This window comes from Vicia villosa, linkage group LG3, assembly GCF_029867415.1.
Source record: "Vicia villosa cultivar HV-30 ecotype Madison, WI linkage group LG3, Vvil1.0, whole genome shotgun sequence".
Taxonomy (NCBI): Eukaryota; Viridiplantae; Streptophyta; class Magnoliopsida; order Fabales; family Fabaceae; genus Vicia; species Vicia villosa.
In genome coordinates, this window is record NC_081182.1 from 46333168 (window position 1) to 46356076 (window position 22909).

Genomic DNA, 22909 nt, shown 5'->3' on the forward strand with positions numbered 1-22909 from the left:
TTCTCAAACACATTCACATCCACACATTGATGGATGAAGAACAACGCCTTTTGATCTCTCTTGTTCGTTTCCCTCTGCGCTTCTCTTTGTTCTTCCGCTGCAACCGGAACATATCCTCTAGTGACAAGATCTAGAACATCTTGAGCACCAAATAATACACGCATTTGAATCATCCATCTATTCCGTTTTTTACCATCAAGAACTGAAAGTTTGGTATTCAAATTACTTCCATTCATCTTTAAACTTGTGCAGAAAAATCAGATTTCAGTCACACTCACACAGTGTTTCCCAACCCACAAACGACCAAGAAAATATGTGATTCAACACAACTTTGTTTCCCAGAAACAAAATCAATCACACAGTCACACAAACTCACGTTCACTCGTGTTTCCCTGTGTTTGGAACCGGAGCTCTAGATACCAATTGTTGGTGCACAATGAATAAAGATGGTGACAAAGAGAATAACAGAATAACGACGCAAAAGAGATGAGAGAATAAATGTTGTATTCTGCTATTATTGATAGCTATTACAAGGCTATTTATAGGAAAAGAAAATCTTGCCACATAAGCCCTAAAACAATAAACTTAGTGAACAAGTCTAAGGTACAAACAGTACAGTACTACAAAATACTAAAGTATCCTTACTACTAAACAGCTAAACTAATGGGACCCAGATAACATCTTCTGGTCAATACTATCTTCTGAGTAACCATCAGAAGATCAATCCATCTTCTAAATATTGAATTACTCTTCAATAAGAGTGAGACTAATGCAGAAAGGAATACCGAGCCATACATATTCACTACGAAGCCAACAAATGTGTGGATTGTTTAGCAAGACATGACACCACTATGAATACTTTGAGAAATATTATTATTTTTTTGTACACTTTAACTAGCAAAGAGAGTAGGAGTAGAAATCTTGTTGATATAAATTCTTTATTAGAAAGATAATAGTTTGTTCTTTTGGGCTTTCCTCTCCAAGAAAAGAAACAACTCATAGTTACATAATAGTAATGTTATTTTATTTTATTTTATTTTGTTGTGAGCTTAACATCAATACATACGTTTAAAGAAAACTTACAGTTGTGAATGTCCTTTTTTTCCTTCCTAACGAAGTTTCCACATTATGAAATGTTTTAATGTGAGAATCTATCCTAACAACATTTTTAACGGGTATCTAACAAGATTTTATAAAAAATGAATGAGTTGTTTAATTATTTTAAATAATAAAAATTTTAAAATTTAAATAATTAGGTTGATTGCATACATTTCGTTAAATTAATTTACCTAAGATATTATAATACTGGAATAAAAAAATTATTTCCTTCAAATATAAAAGTATAAACACATGGGTTACTTTTTTTGACAAAAAAAAAAGTGGCTGATTAAGATGCATAGTATTATTTTTATTAGAACAAAGTATAATGTATTAATTGCATAAAGTAAAGTATGATTTGATAATACTGAAACAACTTGTATGTATATAGAACCTTATTTAAGTAAGTTGTTATTTAAAACTAGTTACTAGAAATGCTTTAAAAATCATCATTCATTCGACTTCACAATTTATAAAAATCTGACGTAGTAATAAAAAGAAGAAAAAAAAAACATCCAACAAAATTAGTAAATGGTTGAGGCCGTAGGTTTCCGAAGAGTCAAAAAAAATAGAAAATCAAACACCCCAAAGAAGAACACATGTGTACTATTAAAATAAATTTATTAAGAATATTAAATTTGCCGGCACTGACCTTACGGATGCGATGACCTGTTCAAAGTATATACTGATATATACAAAGTGCACAATGTTTACACTTTGGCATCAACATTCCATTTACATTCCCAAATTTAAACGCATGCTTATCAATATTTGATTCTTCAATCTAACTCTATATTTTGATCAGTAGTTTTATTTATTCTCAATCAAACTATGGTTTGGATTTGGGCCACTTCCATGACAATCTCTTCCATCTTCTTCATTTTCGTTCTCTCTTTCTTAATCCTGAGGTTCTTCCGTAGAACCTCTGCACTTCATATCCTTAAACGCTGGTGGCTTTCGTTTGAAAGCCGTCTTCATCTTCACCAATCCTTCAAAGTTCCGTTATATGATCATAATTTCAGGGAAAATCAGCTTTACCGGAAAATTATTACTTACCTTGATTCATTACCTTCCGTTCAGGACTCCGATTTCACCAACCTCTTCTCCGGTACTAATCCGTCTGATATATTCCTCCATCTTGATGCGAATCAAATTGTTCATGATACTTTCTTAGGAGCTAAGCTTTCATGGACGAACAACACGGTTGCTGGTGACTCCGCGTCAGCGCTTGTTCTTAGAATGAAAAAGAAAGATAAGCGTAGGGTTTTTCAGCAGTATTTTCAGCATATTCTCTCGGTAGCAGACGAAATTGAACAGCGAAGGAAGAAGGATATAAAACTGTTCATGAATTCCGGCTCCGGGGAAACGCATCGGTGGCGTTCGGTTCCGTTTACTCATCCGGCAAGCTTCGAAACGGTGGCGATGGATGTAGAATTGAAAAACAAGGTCAAAACAGATCTGGAACAGTTTCTGAAATCAAAACAGTACTACAACAGATTAGGCCGCGTTTGGAAGAGGAGTTACCTTCTCTATGGTGCTTCCGGTACTGGAAAATCTAGTTTCGTGGCTGCTATGGCGAAGTTTCTCTGCTATGACGTTTACGATATCGACGTTTCCAAGGTGGTGGACGGTTCCGATTGGAAAACGCTGTTGATGCAAACGACGCCGAAGTCAATGATCTTGATCGAGGATCTGGATCGTTTATTAGCGGGAAAATCAACGGCTGTTAATTTATCAAGTGTATTGAACTTCATGGATGGGATAATGTCTTGTTGCGGTGAAGAGCGTGTGATGGTGTTCACGATGAATGGTACAAAGGATGAAGTTGATCAAGCGGTGTTGAGACCTGGGAGAGTTGATGTTCACATACACTTCCCCTTATGTGATTTCTCCACTTTTAAGATTCTGGCTAATAGTTATTTAGGGTTGAAGGAACATAAGCTTTTCCCTCAGGTGGAAGAGGTTTTTCAGACCGGTGCAAGGCTCAGTCCGGCGGAAGTCGGTGAGATTATGATATCGAACCGGAATTCGCCGAGCCGGGCCTTGAAAACGGTTATAACCGCTATGCAGGTGCAATCCAACGGTCAGGGGCAGAGGTTGAGTAGTAGCGGGTCGGGCCGGAGCTCCGAAGAGGTTAGTGATGCGAATGGTGTGATATGTAGAGAGAGTGTTCATACGGTGAGGGAGTTTCGGAAGCTGTATGGGCTTCTGCGTTTGGGAAGTAGGAGAAAGGAGGAGTCTGGTTATTCGGGTCCCATAGAGAAAGAACCGCCGCGCATCGAGGGTCGGGTCGGATAAAATGACCCGAATTGAATAGGTTTTTTTTGTTGTTGGAAAAATGTAAAGTGGCTTGACAGTTATTCGCTAGCTGCTACTAACAATTATTGCAGTTTCTTTTTTGTTGATAATTCACATTAAATAGTTGTATGTACACAGGAAAATAATGGTTGGGCGGTTAGGTAGGTTAAACTAGAATTCATGTCGTTTGTTTGGTATTTTGAATTTTGATAGAATCTATATTCAACACTTTGTGTTATTCTTTGAATTCTGTTTTAGAGACGAGAATCTATTTAATTACTTTCATTAGGGTCAACATTTATTTTGGTATAATAGGCCAGCAAGACTTGTAACTAGTCTTTATGAGTCATTGTAACTAACAGGTTTTCTCATTGGAGGACGTGGATTTGGGTATATGACCTACAATTTACCTTAAATTGGGACCTTTGACCATAAAAAGGAAAGGAGATTCATATTTACAAGAAAAAATTGATTTTTTTAATTTATTGAATAATCAATATATTTAGTTTATAATACAATTTAGATATATTGATTATTCAATGAATTTAAAAAATATTTTTTTATAAATAAAATTAGAGTAAGTACATAAAAATGGTGCTCCAATGTATCGACACAGTTTGGATGGCTTAGGATGGAAATATGTCAATCCATAGACATTGAAATTTCGGTGTTAAGATCTCAAATGTCCTAAGAGATATCGAAGTACTCATCTTTGAACAACATACAATGAAAAGGTATACAATATAAATAGTGTTGAAACTTAAATGAACACAGGAAATTGTCCACTTAGTTCAGTGTATAACAACACCTACTCTGGAAACTACCAAAATAGAGATAAGTTCATTATGATAGTATCACTTTGAAGTCCTATGTAAACAACCTCTGATTTACAACTTTCTCACCTAATCACTGCTCGTGCTTAACTTCTACCTAAGACTCACCTAAGTATGAGACTCTTCTCAATCCCCCTCAATCACAATTGTGATAATCAGTTTAAAAACTTTAGAAGACACACTTCAAACAATCACTCAATGCTTAAAAGCTTATGAATGATCAACATAACTTACAACTCAAAGACACAATCCAACTCTTCCATCAAGATGATATTAGAGAGGCTCACAATTCACAAGACTGCACAAACTCTATCGCAAAATACAATGTAAGTTCCATGCAACAATTAGGTATGTTGCTTGCTATTTAAAACAATCTTCTAGACTGGATTGGACTTTTAAAACGTAACAGGGCACTACTGAAAATTCTCCAAAATCTTCTCCATAAAGATAGGGTTTCAATCATTAGTTTCCTAAATATTTTCTATATTTAGAAACTAATCATACATCTTGAAAACAGAGACAGTCTGCTATCCCTAAATCAAGCGCCACGTAGGATTACACAATATTCTTAAATATTCTGCACCTGTAACTAAATAATAGACTTCAAATATTAGATGTACTTATCAGTCACAATGTCTGATGATCCTACATAGGACATTTTACTCGACATGTCTCTTCAGTTGAAGTGGATAGAACATCTTGTTCAACATGTCTCTCTATAAGTTAGTTTTACCAAACATAATGTCAATCATAAAAATAGAGAATTAACAAACATTGTTCATAAAGTAGTTTTATTAAGCTTATGGTTGACTACACTTATACTAAATTGATTCCCTTCCATTTAGGTTTTTTCAGCATTCATGTGATTATGAAGTTATTAGCTCTTCCGTTTCAATCATACAGTCCAAAAAAATTGATGTTTTCTAAAATTATCACATTAAATTAAAATCTTTTTATCTTAATCGAACCGCCACTAATATTTCAATATGTATATGCAAGGTTTTGATCTTAATCGAACATCCACTAATGTTTGAATATGTGTATGTAGGGTTTTGTGATGGCAAAAAATCTATGTTCACACATTTGTACATGTACAAGTTTGATGTCAATGCGGATTAAGTTTACTTTCATCCATACATTTTTATTGTCAGAACCTTGAAGAATGAGAAGAAGTAGACCAGAAGCACATACAAAATTGATTTTAAAATGACCAATGATCGCCAATGGACAAATGTTTATTCCCCCATATTGATAATATATATTTCACTACCACTATCACATGTTTTCAAGTATCTTTCCTCGTGAAAAATTCATTTCTTGCATCTCAAAATCTAAAAAATCCAAATTAGCTGAATCATATGCTTTTTCGAAATATATCCTAAATAAATTCATTGTTTTCTTCTTTCTTTCCGCTTTATCAACAATTTCATTTGAAACAAGAATCTCATCTAAGATTTGTATACCTACGATAAAATGTTGATTGTATCTCTAAAATGACAATGCTGAATTTTTCAATCTATTTGTCAAAATCTTATAATAGACGTTGTATGTACACCTTATTAATGATATTGGCCTATACTTTAATATCTTCAAGGGATTATTTTTCTTTGGAATCAGAACCAGAAATGAACAACTTGTCCATTTTATAATGTGAGTGTTTGAATGAAATTCTTCCATAACCCTTATAAAGTAAATATGGTTGTTCTTCCGAAAATTCTTTTACAACCTAGACTTTTAGATCTTTAGCAATCACACATCTCTTTGCGGACTTCATCTTCTGAGAACTCTCAAACCATATATTCACTAGAATTTACATCCATGTATTTGAAATCGATGTTGGTTGGAATGAGTCTCACCCTTAAAAAACATTTCTGAAAATGATCAAACATTTCTTTTTTATTTTATTTTTATTTCATCATTTTATTTCAATCTTCTACCATTTACATCTATAAATAGAATTTCATTGTATTTTCTTCTCTCGCTTATGCCACCATGAAAATATTTGGTATTTGAGTCTCTTTCTTTCAACCACCTATTATGGATCGTTGTTATTGAAAAATGTCTTTAAAATATAACAATTTGTGTTGTTTTAAAAATTAAAAGAGATTATTCATTTATAAACAAATTATTTTTACAAATAAATCACTCATTATCCATTTAATTTAGTTTGTACATGACATTAACAATTTTTAAGGCCATTATAATTCACCAGTAATTTCAACAAATCCACTATAATATAATACCAAACAAGTATTCTTTTTAGTGGGATAACAACTATCTTAAAAGTATATTAAACTAATAATAATAGCACTTTTGTACATTTAAAAAGTTATTTAGACCTTACAAGTCTATCTATTTAAGATGCTTAACATGCCATATAGTTTAAAATAAATCCTGTTATTACAAGATATGAGCCTTAGACTTTTTGATAGGTCATATCTATTTAAGTAGTCTTGCCCAATATAACTTGTTTTCACATAAAATAAATTGGTGTTGTCTTTTGCGGCGAAAGTGACGTGTGAAATAACAAGTTTGAAGTATTCTTGCTTCCAGAACTTGCAAACCATATACAAAAAGATAATTCATGCTAACCAGTGGGAACAGCACAGATGTGGCAGTTCTATTGGATTGTTGAATTTGCTCTTCTTGTTTTATTTATTTTTATTTAGAGAAACTAAACCACAAAAACTAAAATTTATTTATTTATAGAAACTAAACCACATAAACTAAAATGAAGAATAAGATCCCGTAAAAAAACAAAAAATAAGATCTAGTATAGTCCAAATCCAGAACATACATAAAGGATAAGCTATTGGAGATTTTATCTATCCATACTCCTACTACAAGAATAACGTAACAAAAAGAAATTTACTCAAATTCATTAAGGCGAAAACTAGTCAGTTTGGCTCAATAAGAATTAGTTTGGTTTGAAACTCGATTGAGTTTGTTAAACTTTTTTTATAAATTTGAATTTGGTTCAACTAAAATTTGCAAACAATTTGATTCATCTCAATAATTCAAATTCGATTTAATTCAATGGTGGAGATGCATGAGCCCGAGAAGATGCATGAGTCCGAGAAGTTGATGTCTCCGCCTCAATGGAACTAGAACCGATTGATGTCTGCGATGATCAAGCTCTATCCCTCAAAACTTATGCATGTTATGCAACTCTGTCGTGTCTAAATCTATCTTGATTATTATCAACCATAATGTCTATAATTAAACCACACAAACATTATATAAATGAAACTCAATTTCATGAAGCCAAACAATGTAAATAGAAAGAATCCGAAAATACATCTCCAGATTTTAGAAAAATTTTGAAAAAAAATCGAAAATACATCTCCGTAATGTTCATACATTTGTGACATCTATGAATAAAATATAAGCTAATTTAGAAGGGACACATTTTGTAGCATTTCAAATTATTATTATTATTATTTTTGTTGTTAGTACAATTTTTATTGTTGGAACTAAATTTTTTCGTAAAAAATATGTACCTTATTGTTTTTTTTTAAATTATCGTTATTGCATGTTGTCATATTGGTAAAAGAAAATATCGTTTAAAATTTGTAAAATATAAGTTAATGTATTGTTTATATTAAATTTATAAAAATTATTCATCTACAATAGATGTTTATAAAGAAAAATTAAGAGCACAAATAACATATTTGTCTAACAGTATAATGGTATAACAGTTGTAAAAAGTGGAGAAGGTTTTACACGTTAGTGAAATGCGTAAGGAAAATGGTGAGATTGACTAGAAAAGCCATCATAAGCAACATTAAATGCCACAAACATTTCTTTTTCATTAAACGATTAAGTTATAATAACTAACGTTTTGATCTCTCTAGAATTGACTGGCTGATAGCATAACACTCATGTGATACCTGAAGGTGTACTCAAAACTTCTCCTTCATGGTGCACCTATAATTGAGGGACTCACATTCCACAAAGGGACTTGACTCTAACTGACGAACTCCTTCTTAATTGAGAGATTCTCCCTCCACTAAGGAACTCACCCCTAACTAAGGGGCCTATTCCTAACTACGGGATTCGCCCGAAAGGAATGAAAGGCTTAAAACTACGCGGAGGAGTAGCTTAATCAATTTTCCCTTTACAAGTCCTCGTGCTTGAAAGACTGTGTAGTGTTATATTTGAAAATATCTGCAATAGGTGATACGGGGCTAGTCCTCATTAGGCGCACGCCCTAGTGTATATACACATTATCCTCACTCATTAGATGACTCGTCCAAGTGAGAAGACGTGTATGCAATCCATAATCATGTGGGAAAGTAGTCGTGACCATGATTCATTGAGAAGTAGACAGTCAACAAATCTCATAGTCAAGTTGAAACGAATGCTACTTCTTAGGAGCCGTTGGATCCAACCCCATAACTCACTCTCTCTCTCTCTCTCTCTCTCTCTATATATATATATATATATATATATATATATATATATATATATATATATATATATATATATATATATATATATATATATATATATATATATATATCCACCTTAGGGTTGAGGGGGAGGACAATCTGTTAAATAGAAAATACCCCTTAAAATCGAATTTCTCACCTTCGTGAACTTACTCTCACCCCAAAAAATCACTAAAGTCTTTAAGAGCATCTCCAACCGTGAACCCATTTTTGGGTTCCTTGCGGGACCTATTAAGCCACGTCAGCTTGAAACAACTCAACTAATTTTTCGCTCCAATGGTGCAACTTTGAAGAACTCATATTGGGTCCCACAACTTTACTTTATTTATTAATATTTTATTCATATTAAAATTTATAGCAATTAAAATAATAATTTAAATTATTTAAATTAAAATTGATATAAAATAAATAAAATTCAAATTAAACTTATAATTTAAAATGATAATTAATATTAATCTCAAATACATGACATATAATTAAAAACAATAAAAATGAATAACATCACATAATAAATTAAACTTAAATTTCATCATCTACATGTCCAAAACGTTCCCAAATATACTCGACTAAATCTCCTTGAAGTTGACGATGAACTTGTTTTTCTCGAATACTTGCTCTTCTTTGTAGTCTTGTTGCAAGATTCGGATGAGGACCGCTAAATGTTTCGGTTGTTGAGTTGTTGTCATCCACATTATCATAAGAGTAATCAAAATTACCTCCGTATGTATGTCGTTCGTCTTCCACAATCATGTTGTGCAATATGATGCATGCATATATGGTATGCTTGAGACTTTCCATGTGCCAGGCACGTGCTGAGCCACGTATAATTGCAAATCGAGATTGAAGCACTCCAAATGCCCGCTCCACATCTTTTCTAGCTGATTCTTGATGTTGAGCAAATGAATTTTTCTTTTCTCCCTGTGGCATTGAAATGGTCTTGACAAATGTAGCCCACTCAGGATATATACCATCTGCTAAATAATATCCCATATTATATGGTGTCCCATTGATTATATATTACACATTGGGAGCATGTACTTCCAAAATATCGTTAAACACGTTGGATTGATTTAGCACATTAATGTCATTGTTTGAACCTGCAATACCAAAAAAAGCATGCCAAATCCATAAGTCTTGTGATGCCACTGCTTCAAGCATGATTGTGGGCTTACCATGATCACCTCGACAAAACTGTCCTTTCCATGCAACAGGATAGTTTTTCCATTCCCAATGCATTCAATCAATGGAACCCAACATACCTGGAAATCCACTTGACTCTCCCATTTGTAAAAGATGTTCAACATTAGTGTTGTTAGGCTTTCTCAAATACTCTGCCCCAAATACAGCATTCACGCCCTGAACGAATCTCTGTAAGCACTCAATTGAAGTGCTTTCACCGATTCGAACATATTCGTCTACAATGTCAGCAGCAGACCCATACGCCAACATACGAACAACAGGTGTACATTTCCTCAATGGTGAAAGACCCATTTTACCTGTTGCATCGACCCTCATTTGGAAATATTCATCATGATTTCCAAGGGCATCTACAATTCGAAGAAATACACGCCTACGCATTCTGAACCTTCTTCAAAATTGAACATCTGTGTATACTGGATTTTCTGAGAAGTAGTCATTGAACAATCGATTATGCCCTTCTTCACGACTTCGATCTATCGTTGTTCTTCATCATTGTCGTCCATAAATTCTTCTTCAACCAACTCCCAAAATTCTTGATCGTAATTATCTGAATTGTCTGAATCTATTTTAGTAAATAATACGAGAAGAATAAGATGAGAATGAGAAAACAATTACATAAGTGGTAGTATATATAATGGTTTGAATAACGGCTAGTTTGAATAACTACTAGTTTGAATGACATAATATTTATTATAATTTAAAGTGGTACTAATGACCATGTTACATAGGTGTTGATAAATTAAAGTGGTACTAATGACCATTTTACATAAGTGATACTAACTACATTCCATATTTTTTTTCATCTTATTACAATATTGAGCCATGATTGGATAAGTAGTATATCCTCATCCCTTGTAAATTGCTCTCGAGATTTTTTTAACAACAACCCTTTCTTCTTTTTCAGTACCAACTTGAGTAGAAAATGGTGGAACTTGAGTAGAAAATGGTGGAACTTGAGTAGATAAATGGTGGCACCGGTGGAATTTGAGAATTTTGAGGATTAGGATTTTGATAATTTTGCATGAAATTGAATATAGCTTGTTGATAATGAAAATGATTAGGATTCATTTGACCTAAACAATTGTAATTTGAAGTAAAAAAAATGAAAATTTGAGTTAAAATGATGAAATTGTGAGAGAGAAATTTGAAATTGAAGAGAAAATAAAAGTGATGGTAAAATTTGTGTTGGTAAATTTTTTTCAAAAAATTATATTTATAACAAAAAAATAACTTAAAAAAAAGTAACTATAACCGTTGAACGACTATTTTTAATTTTATAACATTAAAATATTAGAAAAAACCGTTGCATATTTATGGAGTGTTGACCAGGTGAAATAATCTACTATCTATTCAATAATAATAGATTTACCAAATTGCCTAAATTACCCTTTCACCAAAATTTATTTGCACTAATAAAAAGTCTTTTTTGTAACTAACAAATTAAGTATTCACTCTTTCAACTTTATTGAATGGATGTCTCAAATGTTAGCTTTTCATTGGTCCGAATTAAATAACATTTTTCCTACAACTTTATTGCATAAATGATGACATCACATGTAAGCCATGGATGATGGAAGTCATATTTAAATTTCTTCTACATTTCATTTTCCCACACTTTCTTACTTTTATTTTAATTTTTCTTAATTTATTTATTATCACAAAAAATATTAATAATCTATTTTTAAATTTTAATCTTACTAAAAATTTTTAATTTCCTTCACATTTCATTTTTCCATACTTTCATTTTAATTTTTCTACATTTATCTATTATCGCAAAAAATATTAATAATCGATCATTTAATTATTATTCTCAAAAATATTTAATTATTTCACGGGCCACTATCAACTCAATACTTAATTTTTTTTAATCGATCATTACACATCTTCTCTATCTTAATTAAAATTTCAAATTTCTCTCACATTTTTTCACACTTTCTTACTTTCATTTTAATTTTTTTCTCTATTTATTTATTATCTCACGGGTCACTATCAACATAATGTCTATTTTATTTTAATCAATCATTGTCTTTATTTGAGAGATAATATCTTTATTTTTATTTTTTCTCCATCTCACGATTTTTTATCATTATTTAATACAATTAAATTTCCATGATTATTGTTTATTTTACATTTGTTTTTAAATATATTTTATATCGCATCAAATTATTTTTTTATTTCACGGGTCATTATCAACATAGTAGCTATTTTATTTTAATCAACAATTACTATTAATTGAGAGATAGTTTTTATTTTTAAATGTTAATATTTCATTTTTATTATCTTCATCTTATAGTATTTTTTATATGATTATTTAATATTTTTCATTTATATTTAAAATTTTACATTTGCATTTGTTAAAATTTTATTTTTTTCTCCAACTCACATGTCCTTTTTTATATGGTTCTTTATTACACACAAAATTAGCACATGAATACGATAATAATGTTTAATCTTAAGGGTCACTTTCAATACAATGCCTATTTTATTTTAAACAATAATGACTTTTATTTGAAAACTAAAGTATTTATTTTCAAATTTCAAAACGATTCCTATTGATATTCGGTTTTCAAAGAATTGGGAGTATAACAGAGCAATCAATAAAACTCTAACTCTATTCAAGTAAAACAATTCCTTTTAATTATGCATATGACTTATAATTCCTTTTATTTATATTATTCATATCATTAAAAAAATACTACACCAGAAAAAAAATCACCCGTGCGGAAGCACGGGTCTCTGACTAGTGTTGAAATGAAAAACTAAGCTTTTAATGTTTGTCATGCTGGCCAATCTCACGAAGGGTTGAGGGGGAGGACAATCTGTTAAATAGAAAATACCCCTTAAAATCAAATTTCTCACCTTCGGGAACTTACTCTCACCCAAAAAAATCACTAAAGTCTTTAAGAACCACTACCAACTTAGGGTTGAAGATAGCAAGCGTGTAGGGGGTGAAGATAGTAACAGTTAAACCATTAAAGATGAGGACCATCAAACCTAACAATAAGTACGTAACCACGCGGCCCAAATTATATATCTCGCAAAAAAACTGTCAAACGATGTCGTTAGACGGAATCTTCCCCGTTTCTGAGAGCTGAGCCACGGTAAAGGAAGTTTCAAAAATGGTCAAATTTGCGAAAGCGTGGCACATGAAGTTTCCGTTACACAATCCTCTGCTAATGACATTCCACACCATTCCATCATCATCTTTCTCCATGTCCTCCGCTAAGCGCGTGGGCACGCACAGCGGAACCTTCCACTGCGACGAGGCCCTCGCTTGCTTCATGCTCCGCCTTTCCAAACTCTTCTCCGGTGCCGATATAGTTAGAACCAGAGACCCGAAGCTTCTTGAATCATTGGACGCCGTAGTTGATGTCGGAGGCGCTTACGACCCGATACGACACCGTTACGACCATCATCAGAAGGACTTTTACCAGGTTTTCGGTCGAGGCTTCGTCACTAAGCTCAGTAGCGCCGGACTTGTCTATAAGGTCTTTCTTCAATTCCAATTCAGTTACTGATTTCGTTTCTTCATTATCAATCAAAACCTAATTGATTATTCATTCGTTATATACTGTAGCATTTTGGATTGGAGATAATTGGAAATGTGCTTCGTCTTGATGAAGATCATCCTCATGTACAACAGTTATATCCAGCTATATACAGAAACTTTGTAGAGGTAGATAATTTTATACTATGCATTCACATTTTAGTCCTTGAAAGCTTGGATTTGAAAATTAGTGAAATAGTTTTAAAGAAAATGCTTCTGTTTGTGAAAATGCTGTTTTGTTTTTCAGTCAGTTGATGCTCTGGATAATGGAGTGAATCAATATGACTCGGACGAATCTCCGAAATATGTAATCAACACAGGATTAGGATCGAGAATAAAACGATTGAATTTGGACTGGACGGATTCTGATCAGTCATCTGATGCAGAAAACGAAGCGTTTCATAGGGCAATGGCTCTGGCTGGTGGTGAATTTTTGGAGGTGAGACTGTTTTGGAATGTTAACGTTTGTTTGATTTCTGTTGTTCACCGTGTTTAACTGCTTATGCTCAACTAAAATCATGGTTACAGAATGTGAATTATTATGCAAAATCATGGTTGCCGGCGCGGTCTATTGTTATGGAGTGTCTTGCAGCAAGAGAAACTATTGATTCCAGTGGGGAGATTATAAAACTAAATCGATCTTGTCCTGTAAGTTAAGCTCACAAACTATTTAATCAATTTGACACACCTTTTTAATAATTGTTGTAATAAGTTTTCTCTTCTTACCAATCAAGGGGTATATAATAATCTTTGCTAGGGAAAGTAAAATTTGGTTTTAGCTTTTGGATATCCTTTTAAGTATTTTTTTCTCACTTTTCTCACTTGTTCCACAGTGGAAATTTCACATACATGAGCTCGAGGAGGAAATGAAAATCAATCCTTCGATCAAATATGTTATTTACCAGGTAGATATGTTTGGCTGAGTTAATCAATCAATCTCGAATTTTATATAAGCAATGAAGCATCCATCATTATCATCATCCCCTCCCAACAAAACCCACACACTAGTTTATTTTCAAGTTCTTCATAACCAATGTCACTTGCAAACTTCAAAAGTGTTCTTTATTTTTTTATTCAATTGTAAATTACTACTTCATTTGTGATTTATGTGATACACGATTCATAATTTTAGGATGATAGGAGTGAGAAATGGAAACTACAGGCAGTGGCAATTTCACCCGCTAGATTTGAGAGCAGAAAACCACTACCATATCTTTGGAGGGGTTTGGAAAATGACAGGCTATCTGAGGTTGCTGGAATTCCAGGTTGTACTTTTGTGCACATGAGTGGTTTTATTGGAGGAAATCGAAGTTATGATGGTGCTCTAGCAATGGCAAAAGCATCTTTAAAGGCTTAGGAAATTGTAGGTTAGACAAATACCTTCCTCCTCTGCATGGTTTTTCTTCTTTTGAATTGGATTATGGACATAAGGATTAGATGGCAATGGAACCATAAATGCTTGATCACTAAGCTTGTGTTTGGTATGCTTTAGTAGTTCCAAAGCATGTTTAACGTCCATCAGTGGATTGCAAACTGCTGATAAGTGATAATACGATACTGATAAATAGACCCTCTCACGCTAAAGCTATGGAGGCAATATTTAGAAAATGTAACACGGCATTTTTTCTCATACTAACTTTTTACACCAGTTCAATGATTACATTTGTATGCATTTATCAGCATCCTCATTATGGTCAAAACTAGGTCCAGGATTCTCTGCATGCACAATGTTAGCAATGAATTCACTCCTCTGAAACAGTTGGCAGATCCTCTTTAAACCACCTGTAAAGCCCACCTTCTAGATGGAAGACATTGGCGTAACCATTTAGGACCAACAAGTAAGCTGCTATTAGAGACCTGTGAAAATACAAAAATGTGATCTTTAGCATCAGATCAATCATTTGAATGTGTATATGCAACATGCACTTTTGAGCTATATCACTTTCTTTGATCTTACATCCTTGCAATCCAAGTTATTACTGACACCTTTCATTGTGTATTCTAGCTGATGGATAACTAATTAGTCTTGTTATTACTTTAAATAACTAATAATTTGGTAGGATGGTTTATAATATTATGAATGTCATTTGTCCAGTTCTCTAAAATTTAAATGTCTCTGAATCTGATGTTGGATGCAAAGTGCAAACACATTCATGAGTAAAATTGTTTGCATGCAGAGTAAAACTGATTTCATAAACTGTTGCCGACCTGTTTTTGACTATATATTCTTACAGCATATATGAGCAAAATTGAAAACTAGAGAGAAGAAAGCAGACCGAGGAAAGGGGGAGAGATAATTTAATACCTAGATTGTTGACCTTCAGGCAGATTTTGTGTTGGTTTCATTGTTCCTCCTGCTGAGCAAGCTACTATTATCTTTGCATTTTTATCTAATTTTTCCTCAATAGCTGCCAGCATAAATAAAAAATTTAGTTTCAGAAAACAAGAAATGCATGAATTCAAGAAATGCCCGATGAGTCAAATTCATCTTACACTTGATAAACTCGGGGTTCTCTTCTGTTCCAGAGAAAATACCAAAAAATGCAAATGCAGCACGTCTAGCAATGTCCCAGGCTGTCCATTCTTTTATAAGCCTGTATATTTGCACATTAATTGCATCTGCGGGATGAGCCTGCAGTGATCATAGCCAAACCCATCAGTTTTTTCTTCTGAGCATCGCATATATCATTCACTATACATTGATCAAAAGAGATGTACAGAAAAAATGCAACATGAATGAACAGACACATTGGAGTTGGAAATAAATAAAAAAAAGCTTCAAAAACATGTTCGCTAACCTCCTTGAACTCTGCTTCTGGCCTTACATCAAGAATCACAAATTTATTTTCTTTCTGAAGGCGCAGAGCTTCCTTTGGTTCCACACTTTTTACCTGCAATTTTATATCAAATATAAACATGCATGTGATATAAACATAATCATATTTTCTTAGATTTTACCCACAGACTTGATGTGTATGTTATTCTTAGTTGTATAGTCAAACTTGTTTGACTACATAGTTCATTTCCCCTCTGTATCTTTGTTCTTGTTTCCATTACTCTATAATCTCTGTCACTTTGTCACTTTCCTGTTAGCTTGCAGCTCCTTGCTTTTTATTAGTGATCTATGCAATTATTCTTAGTTTGAAATGTAATTTCAAACTATTGTATTATCTTGAAATATCATTGTGCTCATAAATATAAATGCTAAAGATGCAAGTGTGCTTATTTGTGCATTCAGGAATGTAAGTGTGACAGAGAAGTGGAGCTTTACCCTTTTCTGCAGCAGTAATTCTCGCTTAACCTTCCACTCTTCTTCAGCTATTACCTCCAAAAAAGAAAGTGAAATTAAGGTTCTATCACATCTTCCAAGTGCTAGGACAATTTAATCCAGTAAAAGTACAACTCAGAAAGATACCTGGTGTTTTCGCTTGTTTTGTGGCCGCACTCTGGATTGTTAGTCCTCTTGCAATGTTCTGTTGGTGAAATCTTTGAGAAGTGGGTTTGTATGATCTCACTCTTACACACCATGAATTATGATCACGAGTGCCTTCTATAGAAGGTACCCAGGATTGTAAATATGATGTGGATGAATATTGTAGAGCAGTTGATGTAAAAGCCGTCATGCTTTGAAGCTCAATTTCAACACAAATCAGATATTTAAGAGTAAATAGTTAATTGAATGGAAGTACTTGAGTTGCGCCTGTTGTCAAGTGAGCTCTTTGGTTTGTTAGTGAGAAATGTGCATCGAGTATTGTGGATATTTTGGGCATAAAATCTGAATTTGTGGTCGATGTTTTAGGAGTCTTATGCTATTTGGATATCCTTATTATCATCATTTTTGTCTTCTTTTGTTCTCTTTTATTCCCTTACCTTGACACGTAATTTTTAGATAACTATTATGTCTTTTGGTATAAGCGTTTTAATGTTTTGTCCATCCCCGCTGTCATATACCTACCTAGTACTTTTCTTAGAGGAAATTCTAGTACATTCTGGGTCTTAAAATGTTATGCTATTTTTTTACTTAACACAGAATGTAATTCTGGGTGAAGACTATATTACCCACTTAAAAAAGTGTGGTAAAATTGTACCCAAAAAAAGTTGGATAAAATTACTCAAACGGACGTTTCATCTCATTTGTATTTCACTAACCATGTTATTTAAAAATGATATAGAATGTATTATAAATACATGATAAATATATTTTAGGGTTATGTTAACCGATGCTCTTAGGACATTCTTTAAGGATACTATATAAAGAAAATATTTTTTATAAAAATTAGCATTTCAATTTCCAAAACATTTTCAATACATTAAATGCACGCATTTTTAAAATACTTACCACTTTAATCACTTAAAGAGTGCCTCAAAGGTACTAATTAGCATTTTCCTATATTTTATAATACTATGTATTTAAGTCTTTTAATTTCTTTATGCTCTCATTCTCCTTTCAAACTCAAAAGTTTAATAATATTCTTCTACTTTGAATTTTTTCTTATCAAAGTTTCAAAATTACATTTCTTATTTTTGTTCTCATGTTTAATAAGAATTCTAAAGTAACGGATGGAAATTAAGGACACATGTTTATGAGAACCCCGCTTAGATGAGTCCCCTTTGAAGATAATATTATCTTACAAGTAGTCGTAATAGTATTGTTGCTTTTGACTTGGCAGTCCATGATTCTGAGAGACCTTTAGAACATTTTAACCCCTCTTGACCTTTAGGATGTGGCTTGGTGACCTTCATGGCGCATGCCTTGTTTGGTTGATACACGATGCCACGCTCGGATGAGGTTCTCTTGAGAATATTATTGATCTGCGAGTAATAGAGGTGGGAATAGGTCAGACCGACTAACAGGGATCTATGGCCCAGCCTACATAGACCTAGGTCAGGCCAGGCTTTTTATATAAATAGAAAAGGCATAGGCTTTTTCATAAGCCTATTTAGCTAAAAAGTCTAGGCCACGGGCCATATAAAAAGCTTTTTAAGCCTATGAGGTCGGCCTATTTAAATAAATATGAATAATTTTATTTATTATTATTATATTATATTTTGTACTTTAAATTAAAATATAAAAATAAATCTTAATTATCTTAAAGAAATTATGAAAATAAGATGAACAAAATCTTATGAACAATGTCATAACTTGCTTCCATAAGTTCTCTCAAACAAAAAGAATCACAAAATTTATGCTACTAGATAAACTCAAATAAGTCAATACAAACAAACATTTAATCTCTCTAATCTTTTAATTTGTTAGTCTATATGAAGTTGAGTTGAATGCCTTATTTAGAAATGTTCCAATGAAATAGGCTTTTAAGTAGGCCAATCAGGCCTTCAAAAAGGCCAGGCTCGGGCCAAAAAAATAAGCCTATGATAGGGTACAGACCAGACTTAGGCTTTGAATTTTTTTTGTAGTCCAGGCTCAGGCTTGACAAAGCCTAACTCGGCCCAGCTTATTCCCACCCCTAGCGAGTAGTCACTAAATCAGTAATATTTGTAAGATGGATCCACAACTCTAGGAACTTTCTTAGAACTTGGTTACTGCTCAAGACATCTAAAGCTATATAACATATCCTGTGAGATGGTTGTTACCTTGTCCACCTGGATCCATGCTTGTGATGCTGAACCTTTGAACCTACCCTGTTTGTGATTGTGACATAATCATGCATTCATGTATTCATAAACATCATTTTTCACTTGATTTTCAAGGAACTTAGAAACTTTATTTGCAAGGGTCGCGGGTAATTCGAATATGAACCCTGAAAGGAGAAACACTCATTAATTCTTTTTTAAGCACCCTGAGTTGAAAGAGCCGAGGAAGCTAGGATCTTTGGTAGCTTGCCCTTCGGATTTCAAAAACTGGTATGGACGACTTTTAACTGTGTTGAATACTGATGTAGATGACGGAGTTCTGAACACCTTGGTCCAGTTCTATGATTCAACATATAGGTGTTTCACTTTTCCTGATTATCAGCTAGCACCCACTTTAGAGGAGTATTCTTATCACATAGGATTGCATATATCAGATCAGATACTGTTTAATGGTTTAGAGGAGATTCCTAAGTTTCATGTCATCGAAGATGTTGTGCACCAAGAAGAGGGGAGATTGATGCTAATCTTGTGACCAAAGGAGGTATTCTTGGTCTACCTGTCATGTTTCTGATAGCAAAAGCTGCTACTTTTGCTAGTGTGGGGAGTATGGTTTCTTTTGAAGCTATTCTCGCTTTGTTTATATATGGCATAGTTTTGTTCCCTAATATTGATGACTTTGTGGATATCAATGTCATTCGTGTCTTTTCTGATTTGGTTCTGGTTCATACTCTTTTCGCTGATACATATTATTCTATCCATTATAAAATAGAGAAGAAAGGAAAGTATGTTGTGTGTTGTGCTCCTTTATTGTACAAGTGGTTTATTTCGCCCTTGTCGCGGTCCAACTTATATAGAGATAACAAGAATCAATTTAGGTGGTCTCAGAGAATCATGTCTCTCACCATCGCATATTTGACTTGGTATTCTACAATACTACAAAAAACACATGTAACGATGGACGCGGAATGCATTTGATGTTAGTTAAGGAAGCGAGGTAAACAAAGGCGCCATAAAAGGTTACTCTTTATCACATCGGTTATTAAAATGTCAAGGGGTCAAGTTAACTGCACGTGGGTTCGATTCGTGGCGTCATCATTTTTATTATTTTCATAACTAGATGGCGCGCCCAATATTCTTACCCCGGTTTATTTTAGAAACTGAAGGGTTATGGCTTTATTTTTTCTACTACCGTTTGCACCTGAATTACATAACCATAATACAGAACCATATTTTGCATATTCTTGAAACAGAGACGTTGTACATTTTGCTCACTCCTCAATCTGAAACAGAAATATTCATTGATTAACACTAAATGCAAACCCAAAATGGCACACACTTTATAATTCTACATCAAAACTAAAACAAGTGATTAAGAAACAAAAGCAAAAAATCATTTACTTACTAGTTTTTCCATATGCTCTCTTCATAATCATGATGAATAACATGCACATCATCTGAATCATTTTCTTTAAATGATTAATAATAAGAATGATAATGATGGTGAGTTAGTGGTGTAAATAAAAGAGAGAAGTATGAATTAGTTTTGAAGTTTGAAGAGGTCGAAATTTTGTTCCACAATTTTCTCCTCTCAACTCCTACACTCTTTTAAATTTTGATAGAAACTAACTTCACGTAGAAAGAAAGAAAGAAAACCCACAACTTTCTTCAGTTCATAAGAGAGTAAACCTCTCCTAAATAACACCAAAATTAGAACCTCACACCATCATCGGATTACTAACAACACTCTACCTTTCTGATCACACTGAATCGCACTATGTTTCTGGCTCGAATATCACATGTTTTTCTTAGTTTTTATTATCTTTATCTCGTATTATGCTTGTATTTCCTTTGTTTTCAGGATTCTTGACTTTTCGGAGCCTCTAGTGAAGAAACGATCCAAAACGCCAGAAAATTAGAGTTTTTCAAGGAGATTTACACTTATGGCATCCTGCACCGCGCCGACCATAGAGAATGCCGTGACATGGCCCACTCGTTCATAGAGCCAACTTCCACGATCATACGATCCCATCAGTTACTCGTCACCGCGCCCGCGGCCTTCACAAAAGGAGTTGATGGGCACTCCTGTCTTTATGCTGATCCAGAATCCACTATATATAGTTTAGTTTTTCATTTTCGGTTTTTCATCCAAGCTTAGTACAAACTTAAGCCATATACTATCAGTTTATATAAAGTAGTAACCTCTTCACATCGGGGAGTTACTACGGTGTAGATTGAGTTGTAATCGAGTCTTGGAGCACTTTGGTTGAAGATTATCATACCAGCCTTCACTTTGTATCAAGATTCAATCTCTGATCGGAGTAAGGTTCAATTTACTTGCATTATTTATTTTCTTGCTCTTACCATAGTCTACAAGTTTTATAGACTCTAAATGCTCTTACCATAGCCTACACGTGTTATAGACTCTAAATGCTCTTACCATAGTCTACAAGTTTTATAGACTCGCACCCTTTTTATTACTCGCACTTACCATAGTCTACATGTGTTATAGACTCGCAATTACTATGTCTGGCTAAATTATAAAGGTTTGAATGTAATGATTGTGATCATGTCTGTGTTCTAATTGTCGCGTTAGTGAAAATACTCTGGGGATGTTTTACTTTTAACTTAAGTCAAATTGTGCTTAAAATGTTTATTAGGTAAGATCGAAAGCCGTCCATATCAAAATAGGACTTGATTATTATTTAACCAAACAAAAGAAGCGAAAGCGATTTGGTTGGTTAAATAGGAATCATTAACTCTTTTTAGAAAACGATTTTGAAACTATTTTCGGACGCGTTTGTAGGTTTGAAATCTGACTCTTGGTCAAAAACCAAGAGTCTCTTTAAGTTAATTTTTCCAAGTAAAATCACTTTTCTGTTAAGTCAAAACTATCAATTTCTTAAAAATAGATTTACTGCTTTAACGCGGAAGGCACCCTTTATATGTGACAATAAAGGAAGTTAAATTAAAGAGTAAATTCGGTTCTTAGTAGCCAAAAGCTACAAGCTCCTGTTAAATTGGTTCTTTGCTACGAATAGAAAATACTGCCCCATGAGTTGTTTCACTTATGCATGTCTGGAACATAGTCTGGTTTCATGATTTACATTCCAACCTGTCGCATAAAATTGTTATTCACTTCGCTCACTTACCTTGTTGCACTGCACTCACAACAATATTCCTGTTCACCTTAGATAAGCACCTTAACAATAGTGTTGATAGATTGACGATTGGTCTCTATGGTTCGATAATCTTATATATTACTTCGATAGGTTGTGCACTTGCAGTACTATATTTAGGCTATACGTTACATACCCATCAAGTTTTTGGCACCGTTGCCGGGGACCAACTTCGTCAAATTTCGTACCCTATTGTTATCCCGTTTAGACTAAGGCTATTCTAGCCGGTAGATGCGTAGAAATTGTAGCACCGGTAACCTATTAAACCCTTTAGTGGAACCCGAACGTTACGCCCGAGCACGTCTGTTTATCCTTAAAATAAGGAAAGCTATGGCTGAAGACCGTAACCAAAGACCGCTTAAAGAGTTTGCTCAACCATCTAATGAGGAGCCCAGTTCTAGTATCGTAAACCCCGCTATAACAACCAACAATTTCGAACTTAAGCCCTCATTACTTCAACTGGTTCAACAAAACCAATTCGCTGGTCTCGCTACAGAGAACCCGAATCAACACCTAAAAGTGTTTATCCAGTTAGCTGACACCCTTAAGGCAAATGGAGCCACACCCGAAGCCATTCACTTAAGATTGTTTCCTTTCTCCCTTAGAGGTAAGGCCCATGACTGGTTAGACGCCCTTCCAACCAACTCAATAACAACTTGGGAAGACCTTAGGAGAGCCTTTCTTGCCAGATATTTCCCACCTAGTAAGACCGCT

General features: G+C 33.6%; 4 protein-coding genes across 4 annotated transcripts; 2 read left to right on the top strand and 2 right to left on the bottom strand.

The window, feature by feature from the left end:
* The first annotated feature begins 1670 nt into the window (after positions 1-1670).
* On the top strand, positions 1671-3832 carry LOC131661269 (AAA-ATPase At2g46620-like). The gene has a single exon (XM_058930739.1). It carries the CDS (start codon positions 1930-1932, stop codon positions 3394-3396), a length of 1467 nt encoding a protein of 488 aa, XP_058786722.1. The 5' UTR covers positions 1671-1929; the 3' UTR covers positions 3397-3832.
* Positions 3833-9199: 5367 nt separating this feature from the next.
* On the bottom strand, positions 9200-9670 carry LOC131657986 (uncharacterized). The gene has a single exon (XM_058927327.1). It carries the CDS (start codon positions 9668-9670, stop codon positions 9200-9202), a length of 471 nt encoding a protein of 156 aa, XP_058783310.1.
* Positions 9671-12750: 3080 nt separating this feature from the next.
* On the top strand, positions 12751-16843 carry LOC131661270 (uncharacterized). The gene is made up of 7 exons (XM_058930741.1): positions 12751-13368; positions 13458-13556; positions 13675-13866; positions 13956-14075; positions 14261-14332; positions 14560-14794; positions 16666-16843. Exons 1-6 carry the CDS (start codon positions 13000-13002, stop codon positions 14782-14784), a joined length of 1077 nt encoding a protein of 358 aa, XP_058786724.1. The 5' UTR covers positions 12751-12999; the 3' UTR covers positions 14785-14794; positions 16666-16843.
* On the bottom strand, positions 15027-17196 carry LOC131661271 (rhodanese-like domain-containing protein 14, chloroplastic). Its single transcript, XM_058930742.1, has 6 exons — positions 16843-17196; positions 16699-16745; positions 16226-16318; positions 15921-16059; positions 15733-15835; positions 15027-15284 (listed from the first exon to the last, which is right to left on the bottom strand). Exons 1-6 carry the CDS (start codon positions 17048-17050, stop codon positions 15170-15172), a joined length of 705 nt encoding a protein of 234 aa, XP_058786725.1. The 5' UTR covers positions 17051-17196; the 3' UTR covers positions 15027-15169.
* Between the last annotated feature and the right edge of the window lie 5713 nt (positions 17197-22909).